This window comes from Diospyros lotus, chromosome 7 (genome assembly GCF_014633365.1).
Source record: "Diospyros lotus cultivar Yz01 chromosome 7, ASM1463336v1, whole genome shotgun sequence".
Taxonomy (NCBI): Eukaryota; Viridiplantae; Streptophyta; class Magnoliopsida; order Ericales; family Ebenaceae; genus Diospyros; species Diospyros lotus.
The window spans coordinates 8,075,370-8,098,631 of record NC_068344.1 but is presented as its reverse complement, the minus strand read 5'-3'; the positions used below and the strand labels follow the sequence as shown (position 1 = coordinate 8,098,631).

General features: G+C 41.9%; 3 protein-coding genes across 3 annotated transcripts in view; all 3 read left to right on the top strand.

Moving 5' to 3' along the window:
- The window catches only part of LOC127806253 (LEAF RUST 10 DISEASE-RESISTANCE LOCUS RECEPTOR-LIKE PROTEIN KINASE-like 1.1), a 34,132-nt gene extending 11,588 nt beyond the window's left edge, over positions 1-22,544 (top strand). The window contains exon 5 of the transcript XR_008024378.1: positions 22,407-22,544. The gene's annotated coding sequence lies outside the window, so the exon portion shown is untranslated. The remainder of the gene's footprint in view (positions 1-22,406) is intronic.
- Positions 5,956-7,331, top strand: LOC127805529 (uncharacterized). Its single transcript, XM_052342291.1, has 3 exons — positions 5,956-6,099; positions 6,238-6,358; positions 6,727-7,331. The coding sequence occupies exons 1-3, from the start codon at positions 5,956-5,958 to the stop codon at positions 7,329-7,331; spliced, it is 870 nt and encodes a 289-aa protein (XP_052198251.1).
- LOC127806252 (LEAF RUST 10 DISEASE-RESISTANCE LOCUS RECEPTOR-LIKE PROTEIN KINASE-like 1.1) lies at positions 19,377-22,256 on the top strand. The gene is made up of 4 exons (XM_052343432.1): positions 19,377-20,390; positions 20,569-20,598; positions 20,704-20,949; positions 21,067-22,256. The coding sequence occupies exons 1-4, from the start codon at positions 19,616-19,618 to the stop codon at positions 22,038-22,040; spliced, it is 2,025 nt and encodes a 674-aa protein (XP_052199392.1). The 5' UTR covers positions 19,377-19,615; the 3' UTR covers positions 22,041-22,256.
- Positions 22,545-23,262: the final 718 nt, after the last annotated feature.

Below are 23,262 nucleotides of genomic sequence, written 5' to 3'. Positions count from 1 at the left end.
TTTACTATTATATAAGAATTTATTTTGTATCTATTAATTTTGGCAAGAGAGATATTAATAATAAAAATGTGGTTCTCAATTAATTTAGTAAAAACAAGATATATACAAAATACAATCATTGACATTGATTATATACTAATTACAATTATCTTAAGAGCTTCCATATGATCCGCAATCATAAAAAATGAAAAAAAAAATTATGGGTTTCATGTTATCCTAATATTTCCCTATAATCAAAATAAAAAAATTGTTACAAATTTTACTAGAATCCATATATTAGTCACAACCAGTACCAAGACTTGTATCTTTAAGTATCTATAAATTGCGAAGAGAAAAAATCATATTAAAATGTGCATAACACACACGCGCACATATATATATATATGTATTCAAACATGTTTTTCTTTTTTACCTCAAACTAACTATGAAACAAAGTAAAACAAGGCAAAATAGATAAAATCAACCATAATGTCAATCGAACAACTAAACAAAAATAACCATTCACAAAAAAGATTTAGAATCCGTTGTTCTTAAAGACCAAACATCAATGTTGGCTCAAAGATTTAGAAATTTTTTATTTTATATCTCATTTTCATCAACTTGTTAGAAGAATTGTGTACAAAATCTCATTTCAAACTCATTCACAAAAAAGTAATTAATCACTAACTAAACATTAGAATCCTCTAATTCTTTCATTTATTCAATCTTCCTAACCACTCCAAAAGTGACAAAAGAATTATGAAAAAATTTATCGACAAACAAAATTATACAAAGAAACAAAATAAACTCCAAAAAAATATGAATACATTAATTGCATGATTAACATCATCTCTAAATCAATAATCAATATTATTAGCAATTAATTAGGTTCATCACCATGAATCTCATGTAGATGGTTTAAGAATGTAATACCGATTTAATAAAAAGTTGTTAAAAAACTTTTTGGACCGTCCGAGCCCAATCTCGGTCCTCTCCTTAAGCTCAATCTCGGCCCTCTCCTTGGGCCCAATCTTGGTCCTCCCCCTAGACCCAACCTCGACCTAGCGCCAACCTGTTACTGCATCATTGCATCTCCCACTGGGTATCCGCGCGGTCGTCTCAGATCCCATCCTCATTAATAGTGGATCTTATCCACATTAATGAGGGTCCTGTCTCCACCATGCTACCGCCTAGGAACCTCTACCTGTAACGCCTTGTATTCCGAGCGCGTTAAAACTCAAGACAATTCTGGGATATTTTTTTTTTATACCACTAAAACTAAGACTAAACCATATCATTGCTCTTATACATCCCAAAATTTTCATTCATTTATCTCCAAGGAGAATTATCATAAACATTAAATGCGGAAGCTAGAATCGAACTTAATATCATAATATTAATAAAAAACAGCTCTTACATCACTAAAACATAAATTTTTCTGCATAACTTAATCATAAGTTCTCAACTAACATTAACCCTAAATAGAGTTTTATATCATCATTTCTAAAACATTTAGAATTCGAAGTAGCAAAACTTAAATACATGAGTAACATAACATACATTCAACTGATCATACAACTCATCATGCACTTTGTTAAGTGCCATTACATGCCTCATTCATCCTCGTTTCTGCTACTATCTTCATTTAGAATGTTTGAATATTCCAGGGGCAAATCCCAGATTAGATGATGAATCATCTAAGTAAGGATATAAAACATTTAATGCTCATGTATGTATGTAATGCATATAACATCATAACTCTCATGTTTGAGTCGACTGCACCTTAAGATTACCCGTCATTTTTTCGGTCTCCCTGCCAGACCAAGGTGTATGGGTGCACTCTTGGCAAAGTAACGGAGCCAGTACCTAATCCCAAACCCATGCAACGTATGACCGTGAATCTCATCATGCTCATATGCATACTTTGTCATCAATACATGTAAATGCAATCCACATGACATGTTCACATCAAGACATGATAACATGATGAAAATATTTACATAAAATCAGGTTTTGGTAGAACCACTTACAAGCCATTTTCATAAATTAAATCCAGTTGAATAGTATCACTTATCTTGCAAAAAGACAATTTTGCCCCTAATTTAATTTTGCCTCAGAATTCGCGTCGGACTTCCAATCATACTCAATTATGAACCTTGATGTATCCTGGGCATCATAATTACTTAAGAAAATCAGATTTATAATTTTCTCTAATTTTCCTAATTTCTCCCATTTTCTTCTATTATTTCCTCCAGATTATGAAATAAATAGCTTCTCATGAAATTTTCTCAATTTTTCTTCACAATAATTCCTAAAACAATATTCCTAAACCCCATAAATTTCCTCATAATTTTCAAAATCCATATTCTATTTATTTCTCATTTTCTCTTTGATTTTCAAGCATCTATTGCCTCAAAAATTCATAATAACTACCAATCATGCATTTCTCTTCCAATTTCATCATCAAAAAATCTAAAATATCATTATCATATTTTTGAAATTTTTCAAGAAATTTTTAAAGATAACTCACTTTCCCATGGAGCGATTCGGTATTCTTTTATATTGTTACGAATCCTCGATTTATGCATCTAATAACGCCTTCTATTACAAACTTTCACACAAACTACTAAACCCAGTCTATAGGATTTTTCTAGAAATCTTTTGGTATTTTTTCTCTCTTTCCCTTTCTATTTTTTTTCTTCATCTTTTTCAAATCTCTTTCTCATTCTCAAATTTTTCTTTCAACTTTTCTCCTTCTAATTTAAGTCCTCAAACCTTTCAAGTTTCCTCTATTTATAGGAGATTGAATTAAGTTTAACATAATTGTAGTGACCCACTATTTTTAATTATTTTGTCACATTTCTTAATTATTTTTCACTAAATCTCATTAAAATTTTTAATTATTTATCCACATTTTACTTTGTCTCCCACATTTCTCAATTATTTCACCCATTATTTTTTATTATTTGTCCACACCTTACTTTGTCTCCCACATTTCTCAATTATTTCACTCATCATCTTTAATTATTTTGTCATATTTCTTAATTATTTTCCACTAAATCTCACTCATAATCTTTAATTATTTGTCCACACCCTACTTTGTCTCCAACATTTCTTAATTATTTCATTCATTATCTTTAATTATTTGTCCACACCTTAATTTGTCTCTCACATTTCTCAATTATTTTACCCATTATCTTTAATTATTTTATCATTTTTCTTAATTATTTTCCACTAAATCTCACTCATAATATTTAATTATTTGTCCACACCCTACTTTATCTCCAACATTTCTTAAATATTTCACTCATTATCTTTGATTATTTGTCCACACCTTAATTTGTCTCCCACATTTCTCAATTATTTCACCCATCATCTTTAATTATTTTGTCATCTTTCTTAATTATTTTCCACTAAATCTCACTCATAATCTTTAATTATTTATCCACACCCTACTTTATCTCCAACATTTCTCAATTATTTCACCCATCATCTTTAATTATTTTGTCATATTTCTTAATTATTTTCCACTAAATCTCACTCATAATCTTTAATTATTTATCCACACCCTACTTTGTCTCCAACATTTCTCAATTATCTTTAATTATTTTGTCACCTTAATTATTTTTCACTAAATCTTCTTCTAAATAGATTATTTTTTTATTTAATTCATTAATTTTAAACCTATTTTCTTAATTTACTAATTAGCCCATTTACTTAACCTTTTATTTTTTTCAACTTAGCCCACTAACTCTAAGCCCATTTACTTAGTCTTTATTTTTCCAATTTAGCCCATTAACTCTAAGCCCATTTACTTAGTCTTTATTTTTCCAACTTAACCCACTAACTCTAAACCCATTAATTTTTTTTTTCAATTATAATCTCTAATTGATGTTAAAAATATTTTAAATACAAAATTAATTATTATTATTATTATTATTATTATTATTATTATTATTATTATTATTATTATTATCAAAATGCTAGGATATTACACCACCAGCTTCGGACAGTAAGTCCCATCATTTGCAAACGCACAACGCATGCATGCAGGAGGACGTCTCCTCCTCCTATATCAGCCAGCTTTTCTCAGAGCCAAGGTATGTTCTGACCTCTGACCTACTGATACATGGCATTTTTCTTACTCTCTTACTCACTCGAGTGTCGGAGTGTTTGTAGATGCCAGTCGCCCTCGGACGGACCTGTCGCTGGAGCTCGTGCCCTGCCGTTGTGATCCCACCTCCGATCTTCCCCTTTTTAGTCAGGAAGGAACATCTGACTTTCACCGTGGGGCTCGATAAAACTTACCTACCCCATAACGTCACTAGAGCCTTTCAAACCAACCTCTTCATTGCCATACCGTGGCACGAACGGGAAACGCCTATACCCAAGGATCGAGCGATGCCCGCCACCACCTAACTACCCACACCCATACCCACATCAATCCACCCCCAGCTGATCGGATAATCGGAGTCGCTGACACCATTTTCGGAGGTTTTGCTAACGAAGTGCCAAGCTCGGCACAAGAGCAATACCCTTACGCAGTCATGTTAATAGATGATACCAAGAGGAAACCAAGAAGAATGGCTCAACACCCCACGATCTGCTTCATAGACAAAGACTTCGAAGGAGTTGATCCGCACCCCTATGATCCCATGGTAATCTTGGTCGTCGTAGTGGGCTTTTGGTAAAAAAAGGTCCTAGTAGACCAAGGTAGCTCAGCTGACTTGTTGTACCAACCCACTCTAAGAAGGATGGGCATCCTCGAAAAAAAGCTAGGACCATTCCACGAAAACCTAATTAGCTTCTTAGGAGAACAGGTAGGCGTCAGGGGTTACATGGACCCGTCGACCTTGTTCGGGACAGCTCCGTTAGTCAAGGTCATCACTATCCGGTACCTAGTCATGGATTGTCAAGCGCCATACAATGCGCTCCTCATTCGACCATCCCTCAACGCTTTGGGTGCAATAGTATCAACCTTCCATTTGGCCATGAAATTTCAGGTATCAAACACCAAGGTCGAGGTCGTCCACGCCGACCAAAAGGAGGCCTGATAGTGTTATCGCGATAGCCTTAAAACCCGGGGCCCCAAGCCTAGCAAGGGTGAGAAGGGAAGTGAAGCCTCCAATGGCAACCAAGCAACGAGCGTCAACAACCAAGGCCAGCAGCACTATGTACATATGGTCAAGTTGGATCAGCGAAGTGAACTCTCAGACAAGCGCCCCCAACACACAAAGAAGCTCCACCCTGTAAACTTGGGCCTTCACCCCCAACAGGTCATCCGCATTGGCTTTACGTTACCAAGTGAGCCGAAAGAAAGACTCATCAACCTACTTTGACAGAACGTCGACCTTTTCACTTGGACCCCCGTTGACATGCCCGAGATAGATCCACTTGTCATTTGCTGTAAGCTGGCACTGGATCCAAAGGTCAGACTCGTTGCCCAGAGAAAAAAGAAGATTGGGAGAAGAAAGATGGCGTGCAACCGCCGAGGAAACAACCAAACTCTTGAAGGTTGGATTCATCAGAAATGTTCCATACACAACGTGGCTCGCCAACGTAGTCATGGTAAAAAAGTCCTCAGGAAAATGGAGAATGTGTGTCGACTTCATCGACTTAAATAGATCGTACCTAAACAGAGACTACCCAACATCGATCGCCTTGTAGATGCGGCCTCTGGGTACAGGTACTTAAGTTTATGGATGCTTACTCTGGTTATAATCAGATCCGGATGCACCCCAAAGATGAAGAAAAAATAGCATTCATCACAAAGAATGCCAACTTTTGTTATCGGGTCATGCCATTGAACTAAAGAATGCAGGCACAACATATCAACGACTGATGAACAAAGTATTCGCCAAATAGATTGGCCAGAACATCGAAGTCTATATACATGACATGGTGGTAAAGACTTCAGAAAAATAGGACCACTTCTCGGACCTAATTGAAATCTTCACACAACTCCGGTAGCACAACATGAGGCTTAACCCGTATAAGTGTGCCTTCGCAGTGCAAGCCGGCAAGTTCCTGGGATTCATGTTAACCAGCCGAGGAATTCAAGCTAACCCTGAAAAATGTGAAGCCATTCTCACAATGCGTAGTCCTGCCAGCCTAAAAAAGGTCTAACAACTAACAGGTCGAATAACGGCTTTATCCCGCTTCCTCTTAAAATCGGCCGACCGAGAGAAACCATTCTTCCAATGCCTAAAAAAGTCAGTCGAGTTCCAGTAGACGAAAGAGTGCGGAATCGCCTTTCAGGAGCTAAAAACCTTCCTAGCAGCCCCCTCCACCCTTTCAAGACCAGAGCCTAGAGAGGAACTTTCACTCTACCTCTCCGTCACCGCTAATGCCCTTAGTGCAGTACTGGTCAGGGAGGAAGGTAAAACACAACAGCCAGTATACTTCATCAACAAAACCTTTCAAGGAGTCGAATTACACTACCAAAAGATCGAGAAGTTAGTGCTAGCATTGGTGATGGCGGCCCGAAAGCTCATGGTGTATTTCCAAAGCTATCAGATCATGGTCCAGACTGATTAACCGATCCGACAAATACTCTAGAAGCCAGAGCTTTCAGGAAGGATGATCGCATGGTCAGTCGAGCTCTCCGAGTTCGGCATACAATACTAGCCACGTAAGCACATCAAATTCCAAGCACTCTCTGATTTCTGTACTGAACTTTCTCTCCTTGATCAAAACCCGAAGCCAGCCCTTGGATATTGTTTGTCGATGGAGCCTCTAACATAAAAGGAAGCAGAGCTGGGATCATCTTAGAAGGACCCAGCAGGTTGATACTCGAACAGTCACTTCGCTTCAACTTCAAAGCAACCAACAACCAAGCAGAGTATGAGGCCCTTATAGCCGGATTAAGCCCGGCAAAGGAAATCGGGGCATCTCGATTAATCGCTAAAAGCGATTCCCAACTGGTGACCAATCAAGTCAAGGGCGAATTCCAGACAAAAGAGCCACAGCTTGGCCGATACCTCCACAAGGTTAGAACCCTGGGTAAATCTTTCGACTATTTTCAAATTGAATATATCCCTAGAGAACAAAACGCCCGAGCAAATCTGCTCTCAAAACTTGCTAGCACCAAGAAACCTGGAAACAACCAGTCAGTCATACAGAAAGCCTTGGATTTACCCACCGTCGATCTTCCTAACATACAAATAGTAGAGGCGGCGCCGAAATTCTGGGGAACCCTATCATCTGATTCCTACAAAATGGGACGCTCCCTGCTAACGCTGAAAGAAGCCAAGAAACTCAGAAGAACAGCTTGCTACTTTACCTTACTCAAGAACCAACTATACCGAAGAGGTTACTCCATGCCACTTCTCAAATGTGTCAACCTCGACTAGTACACCTACATCATGGCCGAGATTCACGAAGGGGTATGTGGAGGCCACATCGACAAGCGATCCTTGGCAGCAAAAATACTGAGAGACGGATACTATTGGCCAATGATGAGGAACGACTGCCTGGCCTATCTAAAACATTGTGACAAGTGCCAGAGGTTCGCAAACGCGCATTGTTCAAAGCCTAAAGAACTTCACAACCTCGGCAACCCTTGGCCATTTTACAAATGGGGGATAGACATCCTCGAACCCTTTTGAACAGCAGCATGACAACTTAAGTTTATGGTAGTAGCAATCGACTGCTTCACAAAATGGATTGAAGCCAAGCCCATGGCTACAATCACTGTCGAAAGAATCTAAAAATTGATTTGAAAGAATATCGTTTGCCGATACGGCCTCCCTGGGGTGCTCAGCTTAGACAACAACATTAAATTCACCAATGACAAGCTCCAGGACTTTTGCCGGCGCTAAATGAGCCTGGCTAGGAGAACTCTCCATAGTATTATGGTCGTACCACACCACCGCACAGATCTTGATCGAGGAAATGCCTTTTGTAATACCCCATATTACATGGTAGTGAAAATAAATAATTTCATGTGATTTTGAAAGGACCTCGGGTGGTCCGGGAAGCCCAAGGGTCAATTTCAAGAAATTAATTAATTAAATTTGCTAAATTGGCGGTAGGGAGTGCTCCGGGAGTTGGATGTTCAAGGAAGAGGGAAAGAGATTGGTGAGTGTCTCAAAGTGAGGATAATGATGTTGGAAGCAGTCCGATCGGAAATAATTTTTGAAATAAATTCTATATAAACCTGAATGAGTGCTAATACCGAATAGTCATAAGAGACTTTTGGGAAGCTGAGGGGATCCTAGGGGTGGTCCGATTTTGCGAATAAGGCAACCCTGAAGTGTTTTCGGGTAGAATAAAAGTCCCGTGTAGTCACATGGACGAAATCTATGTTCCTGAGTAAGTGCCAGCAATTAATTTTTGATAAATCGATATTTTGAATGGCTTAAGGGTAATTAAATTAAGGTATTGGAGGGTCCAAGTGTAATTAATAGATCCTTAAGTTAAATTATCAAATTCCTTAAGTGAAATTAAGAAATTTTCAAGTGCAATTAATGAGAATTAGAGGGATTAAGTGTGATATTTATATATATATGTACGTAAGAAACTTGGTGGCCAAGTGTGAATCAGTGGCCAATTAATTTGAAAAAATTATTTCTTCATTTTGAAAGCTCGGGCAGAGCATTGGAGGGAGAAAGAGAGAATCAGGGAGTAAGATTGAAAGAGAGAGATTGGTGTGAGCGAGATGGCCGATGGTGGCCGACGAAGTAGCAGCTAGCGTTGGTGGCCGAGAGTGGCGGCAGCTCGGAAGGCTGCCATGGCTGACGATCTGAGTCAGGGGCCAAGCAGCAGCAATGGCCAAGTAATGGCGCTTGGCGGTTCCAGAGCCGTGGGTGCAGCTGGAGGCGTCGATGAGCGTCGGTGGGAGGCCGTTTGGGCCGGGGATCGTGGCTAGTTGCAGCGGCGAGGGCGACGCTGGAAGCAACAGCCGCGACCATTGGCGCTCGCGGTGGAAGGCTTCGGTGACGGCGGAGGTGCTGCAGTCGGCAGTGTCGGCCGGCGATGGCGTGGTGACCCGTAGCAGCGGCCATGCTCGGTTGCAGGCGGGCCAGACGCACAAAGGAAGAAGAAGGAGCGTGCACGGGAGAAGGGAGAAGAAGGTGAAGAGAAAAGAAAAAAAATAAAAGAAAAAGAAAAATAAGAAAAGAAAATAAAAAAAATTGAGGAAAAATAGGAAAAAATAGCCAAAATTTCCTGAAAATTAATTTGGGGCTCGAGGAGCGTGCTAGAGACTCTAAAATGGGATTTTGGATACAAGTGGCTGCTCAAGGGGCAAGGCCGGTGTGGTCGTTTAGTTAGTTTTCTTCTCAAATGACTCGAGGTAAATTAATATTTCTTCCCAAATTACCCGCATTAAGCAAGTTATTGAAGAATAATTATTTGTTGGATTAAACCCTTGGGTGGGGTTGTTTGGAAATTTGTTGATGGCTAGTTTATGTCATGGTTGGTGTTGTTTGGATGTAGTGTTGATGAATGATTTTGCGGTGTGTGTCAAAATCATAGGCTTTGAATTAATGCCTAATGTGAATGGGTTTGTGTGGCATCTGGAGTTAACCGGGAAGGCGGTGATCTTAGAAGAGTTCGAGGTTCAGGTTAGAGTTCGTGCCAAGGCAGGAGAGTCTTTGAGCTAGGTAAGGGATGATCCCAAGTGGTGGGATTTTGCTTGAATTTGTAAGTGTTTATTTATGAGTTGCATGTAGTGGTCACATTTGCATGATATGTGTTCTCGTGTACCTATGGCCATATGGAAGACTAGTGGTGGGAAAGGTTGGTCGATGCCTTAACCTATGAAGGTTATGAGGGCACAGAAGATTACCCATTTGCATTGCATTTTGTATTACATGCTCTCTTATGTTCCATTTACTTATACATTGCACCCTTACTAAGTTTTTATGACTCATGAGGTTTACCTTATGTTGTAGATGTTGCAAGTCCAGAGGCAAGTAGGGATGGCATAGCGAGGATGATGTGGCAACTAGCATTGTTGCCCGAGATGTTGGTTGTATAATCTCTTGTAATTGTATGTGGTATATTCATGTATGCAATACTGTGATTAAATGTAATTGTTGATGAGTGCCAAATGTATCTAGTTGTTGTATTCATCGTAGTGTGAGAGGTGTTTGTGAGATTGCGTGATGTATATGGCTTTAGTTAGTAGAGCCAAGTTTCAGATCGAGTAAAGATAAAAAAAGGTATCTTCGCGTAAATTCCCAGTACTCATTGGATGTTTGTTGTGCTAGCTTTGTGCTTGGGTCACCTTTAGCTTGCGATGAGGCGAGCTGGTGAAAGGTGAAACTCACTCGAGTTTCGAGTCCCGATCCGCTGTGTTTTCTTGTCTGTGTTGGGGACCGATTCCTCGAGTGGAGCAAGGGGAAGGACGAAGCCTAGTTCTCACCTAGGGCATTTCCTATTGAAACATAGTCCAACCCTTTAGTTGTGGTTTATCGGGTGAGTAATCAGGGCAATTATTCACCGGTGACGCCTTATAGTGAGCGGGTCGTTACACCTTTTCGACTCACTTACGGGTCATAAGCTATGATCCCGGTCAAGATTAAGGAACCCAGCCCCAGGCGGTCGTATTTTCAAGAAGACACCAACAATGAAGAATAACGAGTCAACCTCAACCTTGTCCAGGAAATCTGAGATCGGGCCCAAATTTGTGAACAGGCCGTCAAGCAAAAGGCAGCTCGAAAATATAACAAAAGAGTTCATCTGAGACGATTCTAGGAAGGAGACTTGGTCCTAAGGAAGATTGAAGGCCTAAGAAAACAACCTTCCCAAGGAAAACTCAGCGCCAACTGGAAGGGTCCTTACCGAGTTACCAACAACCTTGGTGCAGGAGCCTACCACTTGGTCGAACTCTCAAGAAGACCCTTGACCAGATCATGGAACGCTGCCAGCCGACAGAAGTATTATAGCTAAGCGGCTATTTTCTTATATCACTCAGATAAATATACTTTCTTCTATTACTCATTAAATCCTTATAGGGGTCCAGACCCAAAGTTTTTCTCTTTTATCATTGATCTTGAGTTACCTCAGTCTGCCACCTTTGGCCTTGAGTTACCTCGGCCTATCTCTATCAAAGCTTTATAACAAACAAGCCCCAACGGACCTCGAGTTACCTCGGTCTGCCACCTTTGGCCTTGAGTTACCTCGGCCTATCTCCAACGAAGCTTTGTAACAAACAAGCCCTGACAGACCTCGAGTTATCTCGGTTTGCCGCCTTTGGCCTTGAGTTACCTCGGCCTATCTCCAACAAGGCTTTGTAACAAACAAGCCCCGGCGTATCTCGAGTTACCTCGATCTTTCGCCTTTGGCCTTGAGTTACCTTAGCCTATCTCTAACAAGGCTTTGTAACAAACAAGCCTCGGCGAACCTTGAGTTACCTTGGTTTATCGCCTTTAGCCTTGAGTTACTTCGGCCTATCACTAACAAACAAGCCCCAATGGACCTCGAGTTACCTCGATTTGTCGCCTTTGGCCTTGAGTTACCTCGGCTTATCTCTAACAAAGCTTTGTAACAAACGAGCCCTGACAGATCTCGAGTTACCTTAGTCTGCCATCTTTGGCCTGGAGTTACCTTGACCTATCTCCAACAAGGCTTTGTAACAAACAAGCCCCCGCGTACCTCGAGTTACCTCGGTTTTCCACTTTTAGCCTCGAGTTACCTCGGCCTATCTCCAACAAAGCTTTGTAACAAACAAGCCCAGTGGATCTTGAGTTACCTCGGCCTATCTCCTTCAAAGCTTTGTAATAAACAAGCCCCCATGAACCTCGAGTTACCTCGGTCTGCCGCCTTTGGCCTCGAGTTAATTTGGCCTATCTTTAACAAATCTTTGTAACAAACAAGCCTCGGCGGACCTCAAGTTACCTCGGTTTGTCGCCTTTGGCCTCGAGTTACCTCGGCCTATCTCCAACAAGGCTTTGTAACAAATAAGCCCCGATGGACCTCGAGTTACCTCGGTCTGTTGCCTTTGGCCTCGAGTTACCTTGGCCTATCTCTAACAAGGCTTTGTAACAAACAAGCCCCAGCGACCCTCGAGTTACCTCGGTTTGCCGCCTTTGGCCTCGAGTTACCTCAGCCTATCCCCAACAAAGCTTTATAAGAAACAAGCCCTGGCGGACCTCGAGTTACCTTGGTCTGCTTTGCGAGTCACCTTAGTATTTCCCTTTCTTTATTACTTAAAAACAACATGGAGCCTCTTCAAATAAAAGCAAATCAAAAGCTTTGTCGGTCTCGCCAAAGCCCACAGCAAAGTAGGAGGATGCAGCAACCCTAAATTGTTTGATACTCACAACAATTAGGCGGTCAAGCATTGCAGCAAACAAAAGCAAAGGAAAAGTGCAAGGTACTCATACTCGGAAAACTTTCATTTCATTACTCCATTCCATTACAAAGCATGTCCACAATACAAGATCTTTTATTACACTTTCAGTGGTCCACTTACGATAAAAATGCAACCAAAACTAGCTTAATATTTTACACTAATCAAGTCTTAGTACAATAAGACTAACACACCTAATCAAGCCTTAGCACAACAAGGTTGACCCAACTGTCGAACGCCCATCCTTCATAGAGCCCCTAGCAGCTTTCCAGCACGAGCCCCCAAAAGACTGACATTAATAGCATGACTGGTGCTAGAGTTGATAACTCGGGGCAGATATCGGCTAGAGGCCCCCTCGGCCATGCTCTGGCTAAATGACACCCCAGCAAGCCATACTTTAGTGATGCAAACCCACACAAGTGAAGGCATGAGCAAGAACTCTGTAGTGAGGTCCAAGAAATGTGACAACACTAGCGTGATTATCGTTGACCCCAGAGAACCCGAAATTAGAGGGAAGGAAGGAAGGCGAAGGCGATAAAGGGCGACCTCTTCAAGGCTAAGGAGTAAATCAGCCCTCGTATCGCGACCACCTAGAACTACCAACCGTTAGCACATCGCCTGAATCGGCCACGTTGCCGCCAGAGATAGTATTGTGGACCGACAAAATCTCGACTTGATTTGACATCACCAGCCATCAGACCCCAAGATATCCAACTAAAAGAAAGATGCTCAGGCACTAAGTAGAGGATACACAAAAGGAAGCAGAAACAACCCCTTTTTATAGGCGAAATAAGGAATGCCAAGCGTCATCCACCTCGCCTATGATAACGCCACTCGTTTCAACATTAATGCCCCTCATTCACCGATAGAAAAGCCACCATTGAAATAGAGCCACGTACCCAAGCAGTCAATACCTTGCCCCAGGGAACCGACGCATCTCCCAGAGAAACACCTCATCTCTATTAAAGCGCTCCGAACTTCGTGTCCTGCACGTTCTCCCAACATGACGCCCAAACAGCCGCATTTGGGCATCCCAAAGAAAATCAAGGATAGGATAGAGTCACCCCGCATCCCGTTAACCCATAGGTATCGATCAACCTCAGCGCCCCAATACCGGGCCTATAGCGACAACAAGGAAAAGCAAGGCGAAAAGAAAGAAGGGTAAGCCGAGTCATATTCGAAAATATCTCATTTATTTAAACAAAGCTAGGGTCACAATGTTAGCCAGTTACATAGAATGAAATCAAAAGAAGTAAGAGCCTCCCTAAGGATCGACGGTAGGCTGATCCAACTAAGTAGAATCCAGAGCCCCACCTTATTGCTTGGCACCTCCCTCTGCTCGATCGGCCACCCCCCGAACCTCCTCTAAAGCTTCGCCCTAAACAACTGGATCCTCCGAGCCCAGATCCACAAGTCGACCAGTTTGACCAATTCCCCCCGAGCCTCGTCCCTCTAGCCGGCCACTCTCAAATACCTAGACGCTAGCTTCTCCACCTCTTCATCGACTGAAGTAGCCAGTCCATAAAGGCTGTTAGAGTCAGCTTTAGCCTTAGCTTTCTTTAGTTTTGACTCCATACATAACAAGTGAGTGGCACTGACAGTGCGCAGTTGCAACATCTCTACCTGTCGATACAACCCCTCTTCCCCAAGAGAGGCGAGCCTTTTCCGATCGGTGTCCATGAGGAGTTGGTCCTGGATAAATTTCCCCTGTTAAAAGACATGGCTCTAGAGACTCCGAGGATCATCCTAGGAGTCATCACAACCCCACAAGCCTGGCCTCAGAGCACGCACCAATAGGGAAATTATCGCCTTGCTATCAACCCGATCCGAGCTTGACTAGCTTGAGGCACTAGTAAGTGGATTTGAACCTGAAGGGCTTGTAGCATCGATAGTCGGCTCAGGACCTGAAGAGCTTGGTGCATTAGAAACTTGGCTCAGAGAGCTCGACGCGTTGGGAGCTTGATTAGAAAACCCCAATTCGACAGCTACTCGACATCTTTTTCACTAGAAAGGCATCTTCTTGACCTCCTGTGGGGAAGGGATGTCAGCGGCAACTGCGGCAATCGGTCGAGCATGAATGAGACTCCTTGACTTCGTAGCAGTGGCTTTTGCCTTACTTACAAGTGCCCCAGACGACACCCCGGCACCTTTTTCCTTCGTGCTCCTCTCCACTTCCTTCGTCGTTAAACCCGACCCCCTTTGCCCTGAAACACAAAGTCTCGATAAGAGCCATCATTGAAATAAAGCAAAACGCAGACACACAACGACAATGTACCCATATACTAGGCCAAAGCCCGAGGATCCTCTCCCAGTTCCATGAGCTTTGTAGATTCGAGCTGGGGGGAAAGCATGAAAGCATCCGCCAAGGCTTGGTCCTCTAGATCGAGACTTCCATACTCCACCTTTAAAGGAGGATTTGGTTTCGACTTCCAGAACAATGGGTATTTCTCCTTACCATCCTTGTCTAGGAAAAAACTAAGCTCTTCCTCGCTCAAGCCCACCTTGAAGAAGCCATCCTTAAAATGCTTGAAGGACGTAGTAAAGGCCTTCAGCACTGATTTCACCATACGGCTGGTTAGAGAAATCCAACCACTCTGGTAGGCCTCTTTCCAGTGATAGTAGTGGAAGAAGACCGCCTTGTTAAGTTTGCGACCAAGAAACTCCGTCAGTACCATAAAATCGTGGATGAAGCCCCAACTGTTTGGGTGCAGCTGCGTCAGGGTAACATTCATCACCTCCAATACCAAACTTTGAAACTCGGTCAGAGGAAGCCACAACTGTAGCCTCATAAATAGCACCTCGTACATATATAGAAACCTGGAGTTCGGGGCCAAATGACAGACACGCTCCTCTTGGCCACAAGGGAGGCAGACAAACTTTTTCCCCCGAACCTCATTTTCCGCACCCTTCTCATTTCCCTCTCCGCTCAAGGAGGCGACCTTCCCCCTTACCGCGCCCAAAGATAAATTAATAGAGAACTTTGACACGATTCGAGCAACCTTCTCGTTTACCCAATCATACGGGCGGGCGGAACTCGAAGTGGAGATAGCCATCTACGAGTAGACTAACCGATTAGGTGGAGCAATCGAATGTCGAAATAAGAATCCCAAGACAGAGGATGGGTTCTAAAATGAAAGTAAAGGACGTGCACACACAGGGACATTGCATATAAATAGGCATCGCATGAGGCACCTAATAGCTGACCGATGGCTAACGAAATCCCTCGTGTCCCGTAGTGAGCAACCTGACGGACCTGCCCTGCCCAGGGCAATGGACCCTTTCATGCCTATAGGCGACATCTCGATTCCTGGAGCCCATGGAGCCCCGCCAAATAAATAAGGCCGCTAAAGAAAAAACCCAAAAGGCAAGGTGTCGAACCCCTCGACGAAGTGGCAGCTCGACCCTATCCCACGGACCAAAGTTACAGGCACGAAAAACTAGTCAGGACACCAAAACCGCAAGGACCAAGCAAGATATACATGAAGAGAAAGACAGGAACAAAGCCTCATGATAGGGAAAGAAGCGCGATTTGTTATTAACCAAGAAGCACTCAACAAAATTACAAGATGAACTCCAAAAACCTATGTTACCACACAAAATTACAGCTTGAATAGACTTTCCTTGAGAAAACCAAAACCCGAAAGATCTAACTCTAGGAAAGCAGCTCGGTCATCAAATAGGGCATTTTCATACCCTTCCTTTCTCGACTCCTCCGCTTCCGTCTTTGCCCTTGCCATCTCGAACTGAGCAATAGCCACCTCGGCCCTCGCTCTCATCCTCGTCGTCGTCACCTCAGATTTGGCTAACGCCACCTCCGCCTCCAGCTTCTTCAGTTTCACGCTAGCAGCATCCAACTGAACCTGGAGAACACCAACTGTATGATCGACCTCATCAATCTGCTTTTTTTCCTAGACAGTAGACGTCTCCATTGCCCTCTTAACCTTTCCACTTATTGACTCCTGAGCCTAGCACAATTCTTCTTTGTAATTCACCTTGATCTCGAAAAAAGTGAGTCGCCACCCTCACCTCGAGCAGATGACAATCCGTGCCAAGTTGGAACGCCTGGTGCTCGACCTGATGAAATGCGACCGGCGAACCAACACCTGGGAATCTCCCCCTGTTTCAACAACAGATCAAGATAGGTGTTAATGAAGATGTCACTTCAAACTATGGGTCCTCAAATAAAACCAAACGGCTACCACTCCTGGCAAGATTCGAACCACTGGGTGATTGAGCTTCCCCGTCACCACCATTTTGATGCTTCTTATACCGAGCCAGCTCTTCAGAAATGTTAGGCTCCCCGGAGCCAACGCCCGAAGCCATGGTAGTAGCCACCATAGCAGCGGGTTACGTAGTAGAAGCAACAGGTACCGGCACAGCTAAGGCCCTTCCAACTGCTTTATCCTTCGGAGCGAGACCCGACGCAACCTTATCTCCTTCCTTGCGAAGCAAGTCCATCTCTTCCCTAATATCTTTCTTGTGATACGCAGAAGCCATTCGCCCTACAAAGTAAGCAGGTCCAAGAGCAATTGAGTAGGCTATCGCTCACAAAGTCTACCAAAACCCCCCGTGCCTGCCTCCTTCGTCCTATCACTAAGAAAGCTAGGAAACCCTCACCTAAAAAGGGATCTTTATAAGGATCGTCGAAGAGTGCCTATGACACATCCCACGGATCTATCGTCACAAAGCTTCCACCTGTCACACATCGAAAGAATCGACAGTTATTACCCAGATAACACCCTCATTCCATAGGTGGAACGCCTTGAATCTCGAAGCCAACCATATTACGGGTCAGCACACGGATAAAACCACTTCGCTTTCGAGGTCAGGTCGACCTCGAATGACTCCAGGGTCACCATTTAAGCAAAGTTGAGGTTAGCTCGGTCGACTGCCTCGGTCACATTTTGATCCAACTCTCCAAACTAGTACATGCAGCAAAAATCGCCCAGGCCTTCCTTTTCTAGCTCGAACGCTCGTTACTCGAACATCTGACCTGGGGGGCTATGGACCGTCCGGGCCCAGTCTCGGCCCTCTTCTTAGGCCCAATCTCTACCCTCTCATTGGGCTCAATCTTGGTCCTCCCCCTGGACCCAACCTCGGCCTAGTGCCAGCCTTCCACGGCATCATTGCAATCCCTACTGGGTATCCGCGCGGCCTCCTCAAATCCCATCCTCATTAATGGCGGATCCCGTCCCACCATGCTTCCACTTGGGAACCTCCACCAGCGCTGAATAGTTAGTCCCATCACCTACAAATGCACGATGCATGCATACAAAATGACGTCTCTTCCCCCTATATCAACCAGCTTTTCTCAGAGCCAACGTATGTTCTGACCTCTAACCTACTGATACACGGGCTTTTCCTTACTCTCTTACTCACTTGAGCATCAGAGTGCTTGCAGGTGCCAGCCATCCCCCGCACAAACCTATCGTCAGAGCCCGCACCCTGCCGCTGCAATCCTGCCTCCGATCGTTTTCTTTTGGTCAGGAAGGAACACTTTCATATGGTCTAGCTTTGAACATTGTACTGCAAAAATTTAAAACTATTCAATAAAAGAAAAAAAAAAAACTTTAGGACCAAAAGTAATCATGCATCTAAAAATAGTTTTATGTCAAAGTCATAAAAAAAAAAAAATCCCTACAAAACTATGAAGTGAATAGAATCTCATGGACATCTTCGTCAAGAGTAGATGGGGGAAATTCAGTTGAAACATTTGGATTTTGTTGCATGAAATATTCAACCCTTCGCAATCTCTCTACAAACTCTACAATGTGTCTCTTTAGGGTGCAATTTTCTTCATCCTTGTCATTAAGTTTAGTTTGAAGCTCTTCCATCTTCTTTTTACTAGGATCTTTGAAGTTTTTCCATTTGATTCCACCCCCATAGCCAAACACATGGCTGTGACGTTGCACTCCAAAATATTTTTCAATTACCTCAATATTAGAAAGTATTGGCTTTTCTTAAATGATCTCTAATATTTGATCCTACAAAATTTAAAGACTTAAAATTCAATGAGAGAATACTGCTCAAAGAAACTTTAATAAAATTTAAAGTAGTAGAACATGCATGTTTTTATTTAGTTTCAGGCTGAACCAACTTTTCATTCTTCTTTCGAGTTTCAAAAAAGGTTTTCTCCATATCAGGTGGATTACATTATTTTCCTCCCTTTTGGAAATTATATATAAAATTATCAAAAAAATTATATTGGACAATAAACATCAAAAATAAATAAATTGATATTTATTACAATTTTATAAATAATATCTCTATGAGACTTACTACTCGTGCAATGAGGCATCGAAGATTTAACTCTATTTTGAGAGCCTTGATAGATTATTTTCGATATGAGAATAAAAAAAAATTATCATTTGAGACATGTAACCGTAAAGAATCACAACATTAAAACTACTTTACACTTGTATTTTAAAATTAGATCATACTTGAAAATCTTCAGTTAAAAAGTGTGTAGTCAGAAGCCATTTACAATCCTCCTTATTCATATTTTCTGGCTTATTTTTCAAAGCTTGAGCTATAATTTTACAAGATTTAACATATATAATATTTAAATTTGATCTCGAATTTGACCACAAGACATTGATACATTTCAAGGTGTGGTCCCGATACAACTCTATGTCGGGATTCTGAAATTTATCCTATTAAAATTGATGCATAATTGATAAAATTTATAAAACAAAAAAGACTATCCTAATTTTATAATCTAAACTCATTCTATCAAAGTAAAGAGTCGCATCCTTATCCATATATGATATTTAATTTCATTACTTCTAGTAAAACTCTAAGGTTCCTCTAAACCCCCAAAAGGAGGACAACGTTTTGAGTAAGCAATTAAAATAAAAGATAAGAGTAAAAAAGATAATTTATCTTAACTATTTCTCACACGTGATTTATTTTAATTTTTCTAAATTATTTTCAAATTTTTACTTGTATAGCACAAATAGTTTGACCAGGCACGATTCTTCCCAAGTACCTTGACCATAATTGATGACCAATGCTAGGTTGTTGTAGAATATAATTGGAAGCTTTTCTCCACATTTGAGTTCTTTTTTTTAGTATGAATTTCTCCTTTAAAATACTCAAACTCCTGCTCCCCCGTTGGATTGGATTTTCTAGCGTAGCTAGGCAATGGGATGCTTTATGGTGATTGGGACGAAGTCTTCGGGGTCAATTCACTGCCGTGCTTGAGCTGCAAATTCCTTCATTATTTCATCATCTCAAACATGCATATTTAGCGATTCTTGTATTCTAATTCCCATCCTCCTTTGCCCAATTAAATTGCAGTGAACAGTTGGCGTTTGGCTGCCTAGAAAGTTCAGATCGATGGCGGCTGTTTCTTTCTTTCCGTTTGTGGCCTTGTATTTCCTGTCTCATCCCGCTGTTTCTGCTCTTGATAACAACAACAATAATATCAAGATTACCTGTCCCGAGTCGTTTCCCTGCGGAAATTCAGGACCACCGCTTTATTTTCCTTTCTCCAATATCTCCAATCCCCAGTGCGGGCTGTGCACTGTGTTTTGCTCTGATCACGAAGATCGTAAATCATTTATCAATTTTGGAAGTGAAGAAAAATTTACGATAACTGACATCTTATCCAGGCACAGCGGTTACGGCCGTGTTACAGTCGTCCATGACCCAGAGTTCACAAAACGTTTACGTGCCGGCGATTGCAGTGGCTTAAGGAATTTCAGCTTACCCGACTCTCCTTTTATTTCCTTCACTATCCCTCACAATCTCACCGTCTTCAAGTGCAGGAAAAGCTCTCCACTTAGCCCTCCAGCACATGCTGAGTATTTCAACTACACAGCCTGTGATGATTTCTATTTGTACTACAACAAGCATCCAATAGATGATCATCACAACTTTTCTGCTTCTGCCAATTCTTTTCATGGCTGCGACACCATTCAGCTGCCTTTGACTCCGGGGCTATATAAAAGTGAAACTGAACCTGGTGAGAACGATGAAGATCTATTAGAACTATTGAAAGGTACCTATTATATCGACTTGCTAGTGTCCGAGGATTGTCGCAAATGTCACAGGAGAGGAGGCCTATGCCAGACCATCAACCGAGGATTTCACTGCACAGCAAAAAAAAAGGGTACTTCTCTACTACACCTGCACATGAATCTTACAGCTATGCCAACTGTTACTTCTCCGTCTTCAGCAATATCATGGTGCCTCTTTCTCCCAAAAAGCTTGAGCCAATCAGGGAGAGTCTGCAATAATATGTATCAGACTATTACCTAAAAATTCGTTTAAACTGCTGTTTCTTGCAGGGCCAAACCTCAAACTGATCCTTCCCTTAGGTAAAGAAAACCTTCTAAAATAACTTCTCTATTTGTTCTTTCATTGTTCTGTTTCTGCCCTGAATCTTTCTTGTTGGTGATGACCACCACCTGTTTGTTCTTTAGTCACTTCCGGAGTCCTTGCCATTTGCTTGATTATTGTATTGATTATCCGTCGATGCAAAAGACGGAAGTATGTCTCTTCACATCTGTTGTCAAGGAACATTTCCGCCGATCCTTCAGCTGAAATTGAATTCAGCCGTGTCTTCTTTGGAGTTCCTGTCTTCAAATATGCTGAACTTGAACAAGCGACAGACAATTTCCATCCTTCCACTGAACTCGGAGATGGAGGTTTTGGCACTGTCTACCATGGTAAGATGGTTTAAAGTTGTTCATATTTGTCACCGCATTACCAAACTTACAATATCAAATCTGAGAATCTGCATATGAATTATGTCCAATCACAATTGTTGATCTCTTCTCAACCAGGGATACTTCAGGATGGAAGAGAAGTGGCAGTTAAACGCCTATACGAACACAACTCGAGGCGCGTGATGCAATTCCTGAATGAAGTCGAAATCCTAACCTGCCTGCGCCATCCCAATCTTGTTTCCCTTTACGGCTGCACTTCACGCCACAGCCGGGAACTGTTGCTTGTTTATGAGTACATTCCTAATGGCACTCTGGCCGATCACATCCAGGGCGACCGAGCCAAGGATGGCTTGCTCACATGGCCTATTCGGATGAGCATAGCCGTGGAAACTGCCAGTGCATTGGCTTACCTCCACGCTAAAGATATCATCCACCGCGATGTCAAGACTGACAACATACTACTCGACAACAATTTTTCTGTCAAAGTTGCTGATTTTGGGCTTTCAAGACTCCTTCCAACCGATGTGACACACGTCTCTACAGCTCCACAGGGGACTCCCGGCTATGTTGATCCGGACTATTACCAATCTTACCAACTTACTGATAGGAGTGACGTTTATAGCTTTGGAGTTGTGCTCGTTGAGCTCATATCATCCATGCCTGCCGTTGACATTAGCAGACATAGGCATGAGATTAATTTGGCTAACTTAGCAATAAACCGAATCCAGAACCGTGCATTCAATGAGCTGATTGATCCTTCTCTTGGGTATGAGTCAAACACTTCATTCGAAAGGATGACTACATCAGTGGCAGAGGTGGCTTTTCGATGCCTACAACTCGAAAAGGAAATGAGGCCAAGCGTGAATGAAGTTCTGGAGGCTTTGAAGGAAATTCAAGATTACAAAGACGAGGTGAACAATGGGGAACAAATTTACAATTCAGAGCCCTTAAATCATAGATGGCCTCATCCTTCTCCTGAGGGTGATGATGCTGTGTTGTTGAAGAGTGGCAAGGTGCCACCTTCACCCGATTCTGTAACCAATGCTCACAGATGGGTTAGTGGCTCTTCCATATCCATTTGCAGTGTCTAAGGCTTCATTTTCAAACACCGAAAAAAGATGTCTTCAGTGCACAAGGATCGGGCTCGTGGTTCACCAGTGAGTTGTTTGATTTTGTTTTCTCCTCATCTACTTGTTTTGATATTGACACATATGATATCAAGAAATTATAGTGGCTGATGTATATAGTATGGAGCTCCCATTTGTACATGCAGAGTTTTGTTTGAAGATTACGGAAGTTTTATGTCATCTTTGATTGCGTTTCCCTTTCTTGCTGGCGAAGGGAAATAGATGAAAATGAAGGGGGAAAACACTGAAATTGGATTTATTTTTTAAATGCTGATATGAATGTTGCAGTGAATAATTGATTCCCAAGGCGAAACGAGGAAAATTGCGAAGGTTTTGGGTCCTGCGTTCAAGGAATTGGCACCTGTAATGTTACTGTTCAAATAAGTACTATAAGAGCTGTTAGGATATATGATTCAAAATGAATTTTCATATATTTAATTATGTGCTTTCTGTTTGCATTTTAATGTATGTATTTGGGTTTCATCTTACTTACATTTAATTGAAATTTAAATGTGTATATGATCTGCTGATTATTTTGTGGGCCATTAGCCATTGGGCCGAGATCTTTTTTATGAGCCAAGCCCATATTCGTGTGGCCCATGCGATTTGCCTCAGCCCATCCCAGTTGCCTACTGCTATATAAGGGCAGCTTCATGCCCTAATTGTAACAGATCTGCTATTCATCTCATCTTGAAACCCTATGTTTGGCACACTCAAAGTGAGACTCTTTCTCGCTTGAAAATCCTTCTCTTGTTCGATTGATTGACTTATTGGTAAGATCTATTGGTAAGTGTTGATATTGTTTAATCTATGTTGGAAATCGCTTGAGGCATGAGGGATTGAAACTGATAAGAACGCAGATACTTGTCTTGATCACAACATCAGGTTAAATAGATTCTCTCTTGTTCTTGAAAGTGTATTTGTTTTCAATATTATATTCTATACTGTTGTACTTATATATTGATATTGATTTCTTTATTGTAAGCCGATGTAAAATCTTGTAATCGAAAACATTCATAGTGGATTAACTAGAGGCGGAGCTTCTACCGTGAGTAGGATCTATTGATCCGAACACGTAAAAGCTTTGTGTTCTTGTGTTTTTTACTTTTCTCGATTTATGCTTGCTCTTGGTTGGTTTGGCCGATTAAACAAGGTTAATACATTAACAAGTGGTATCAGAGCCCTG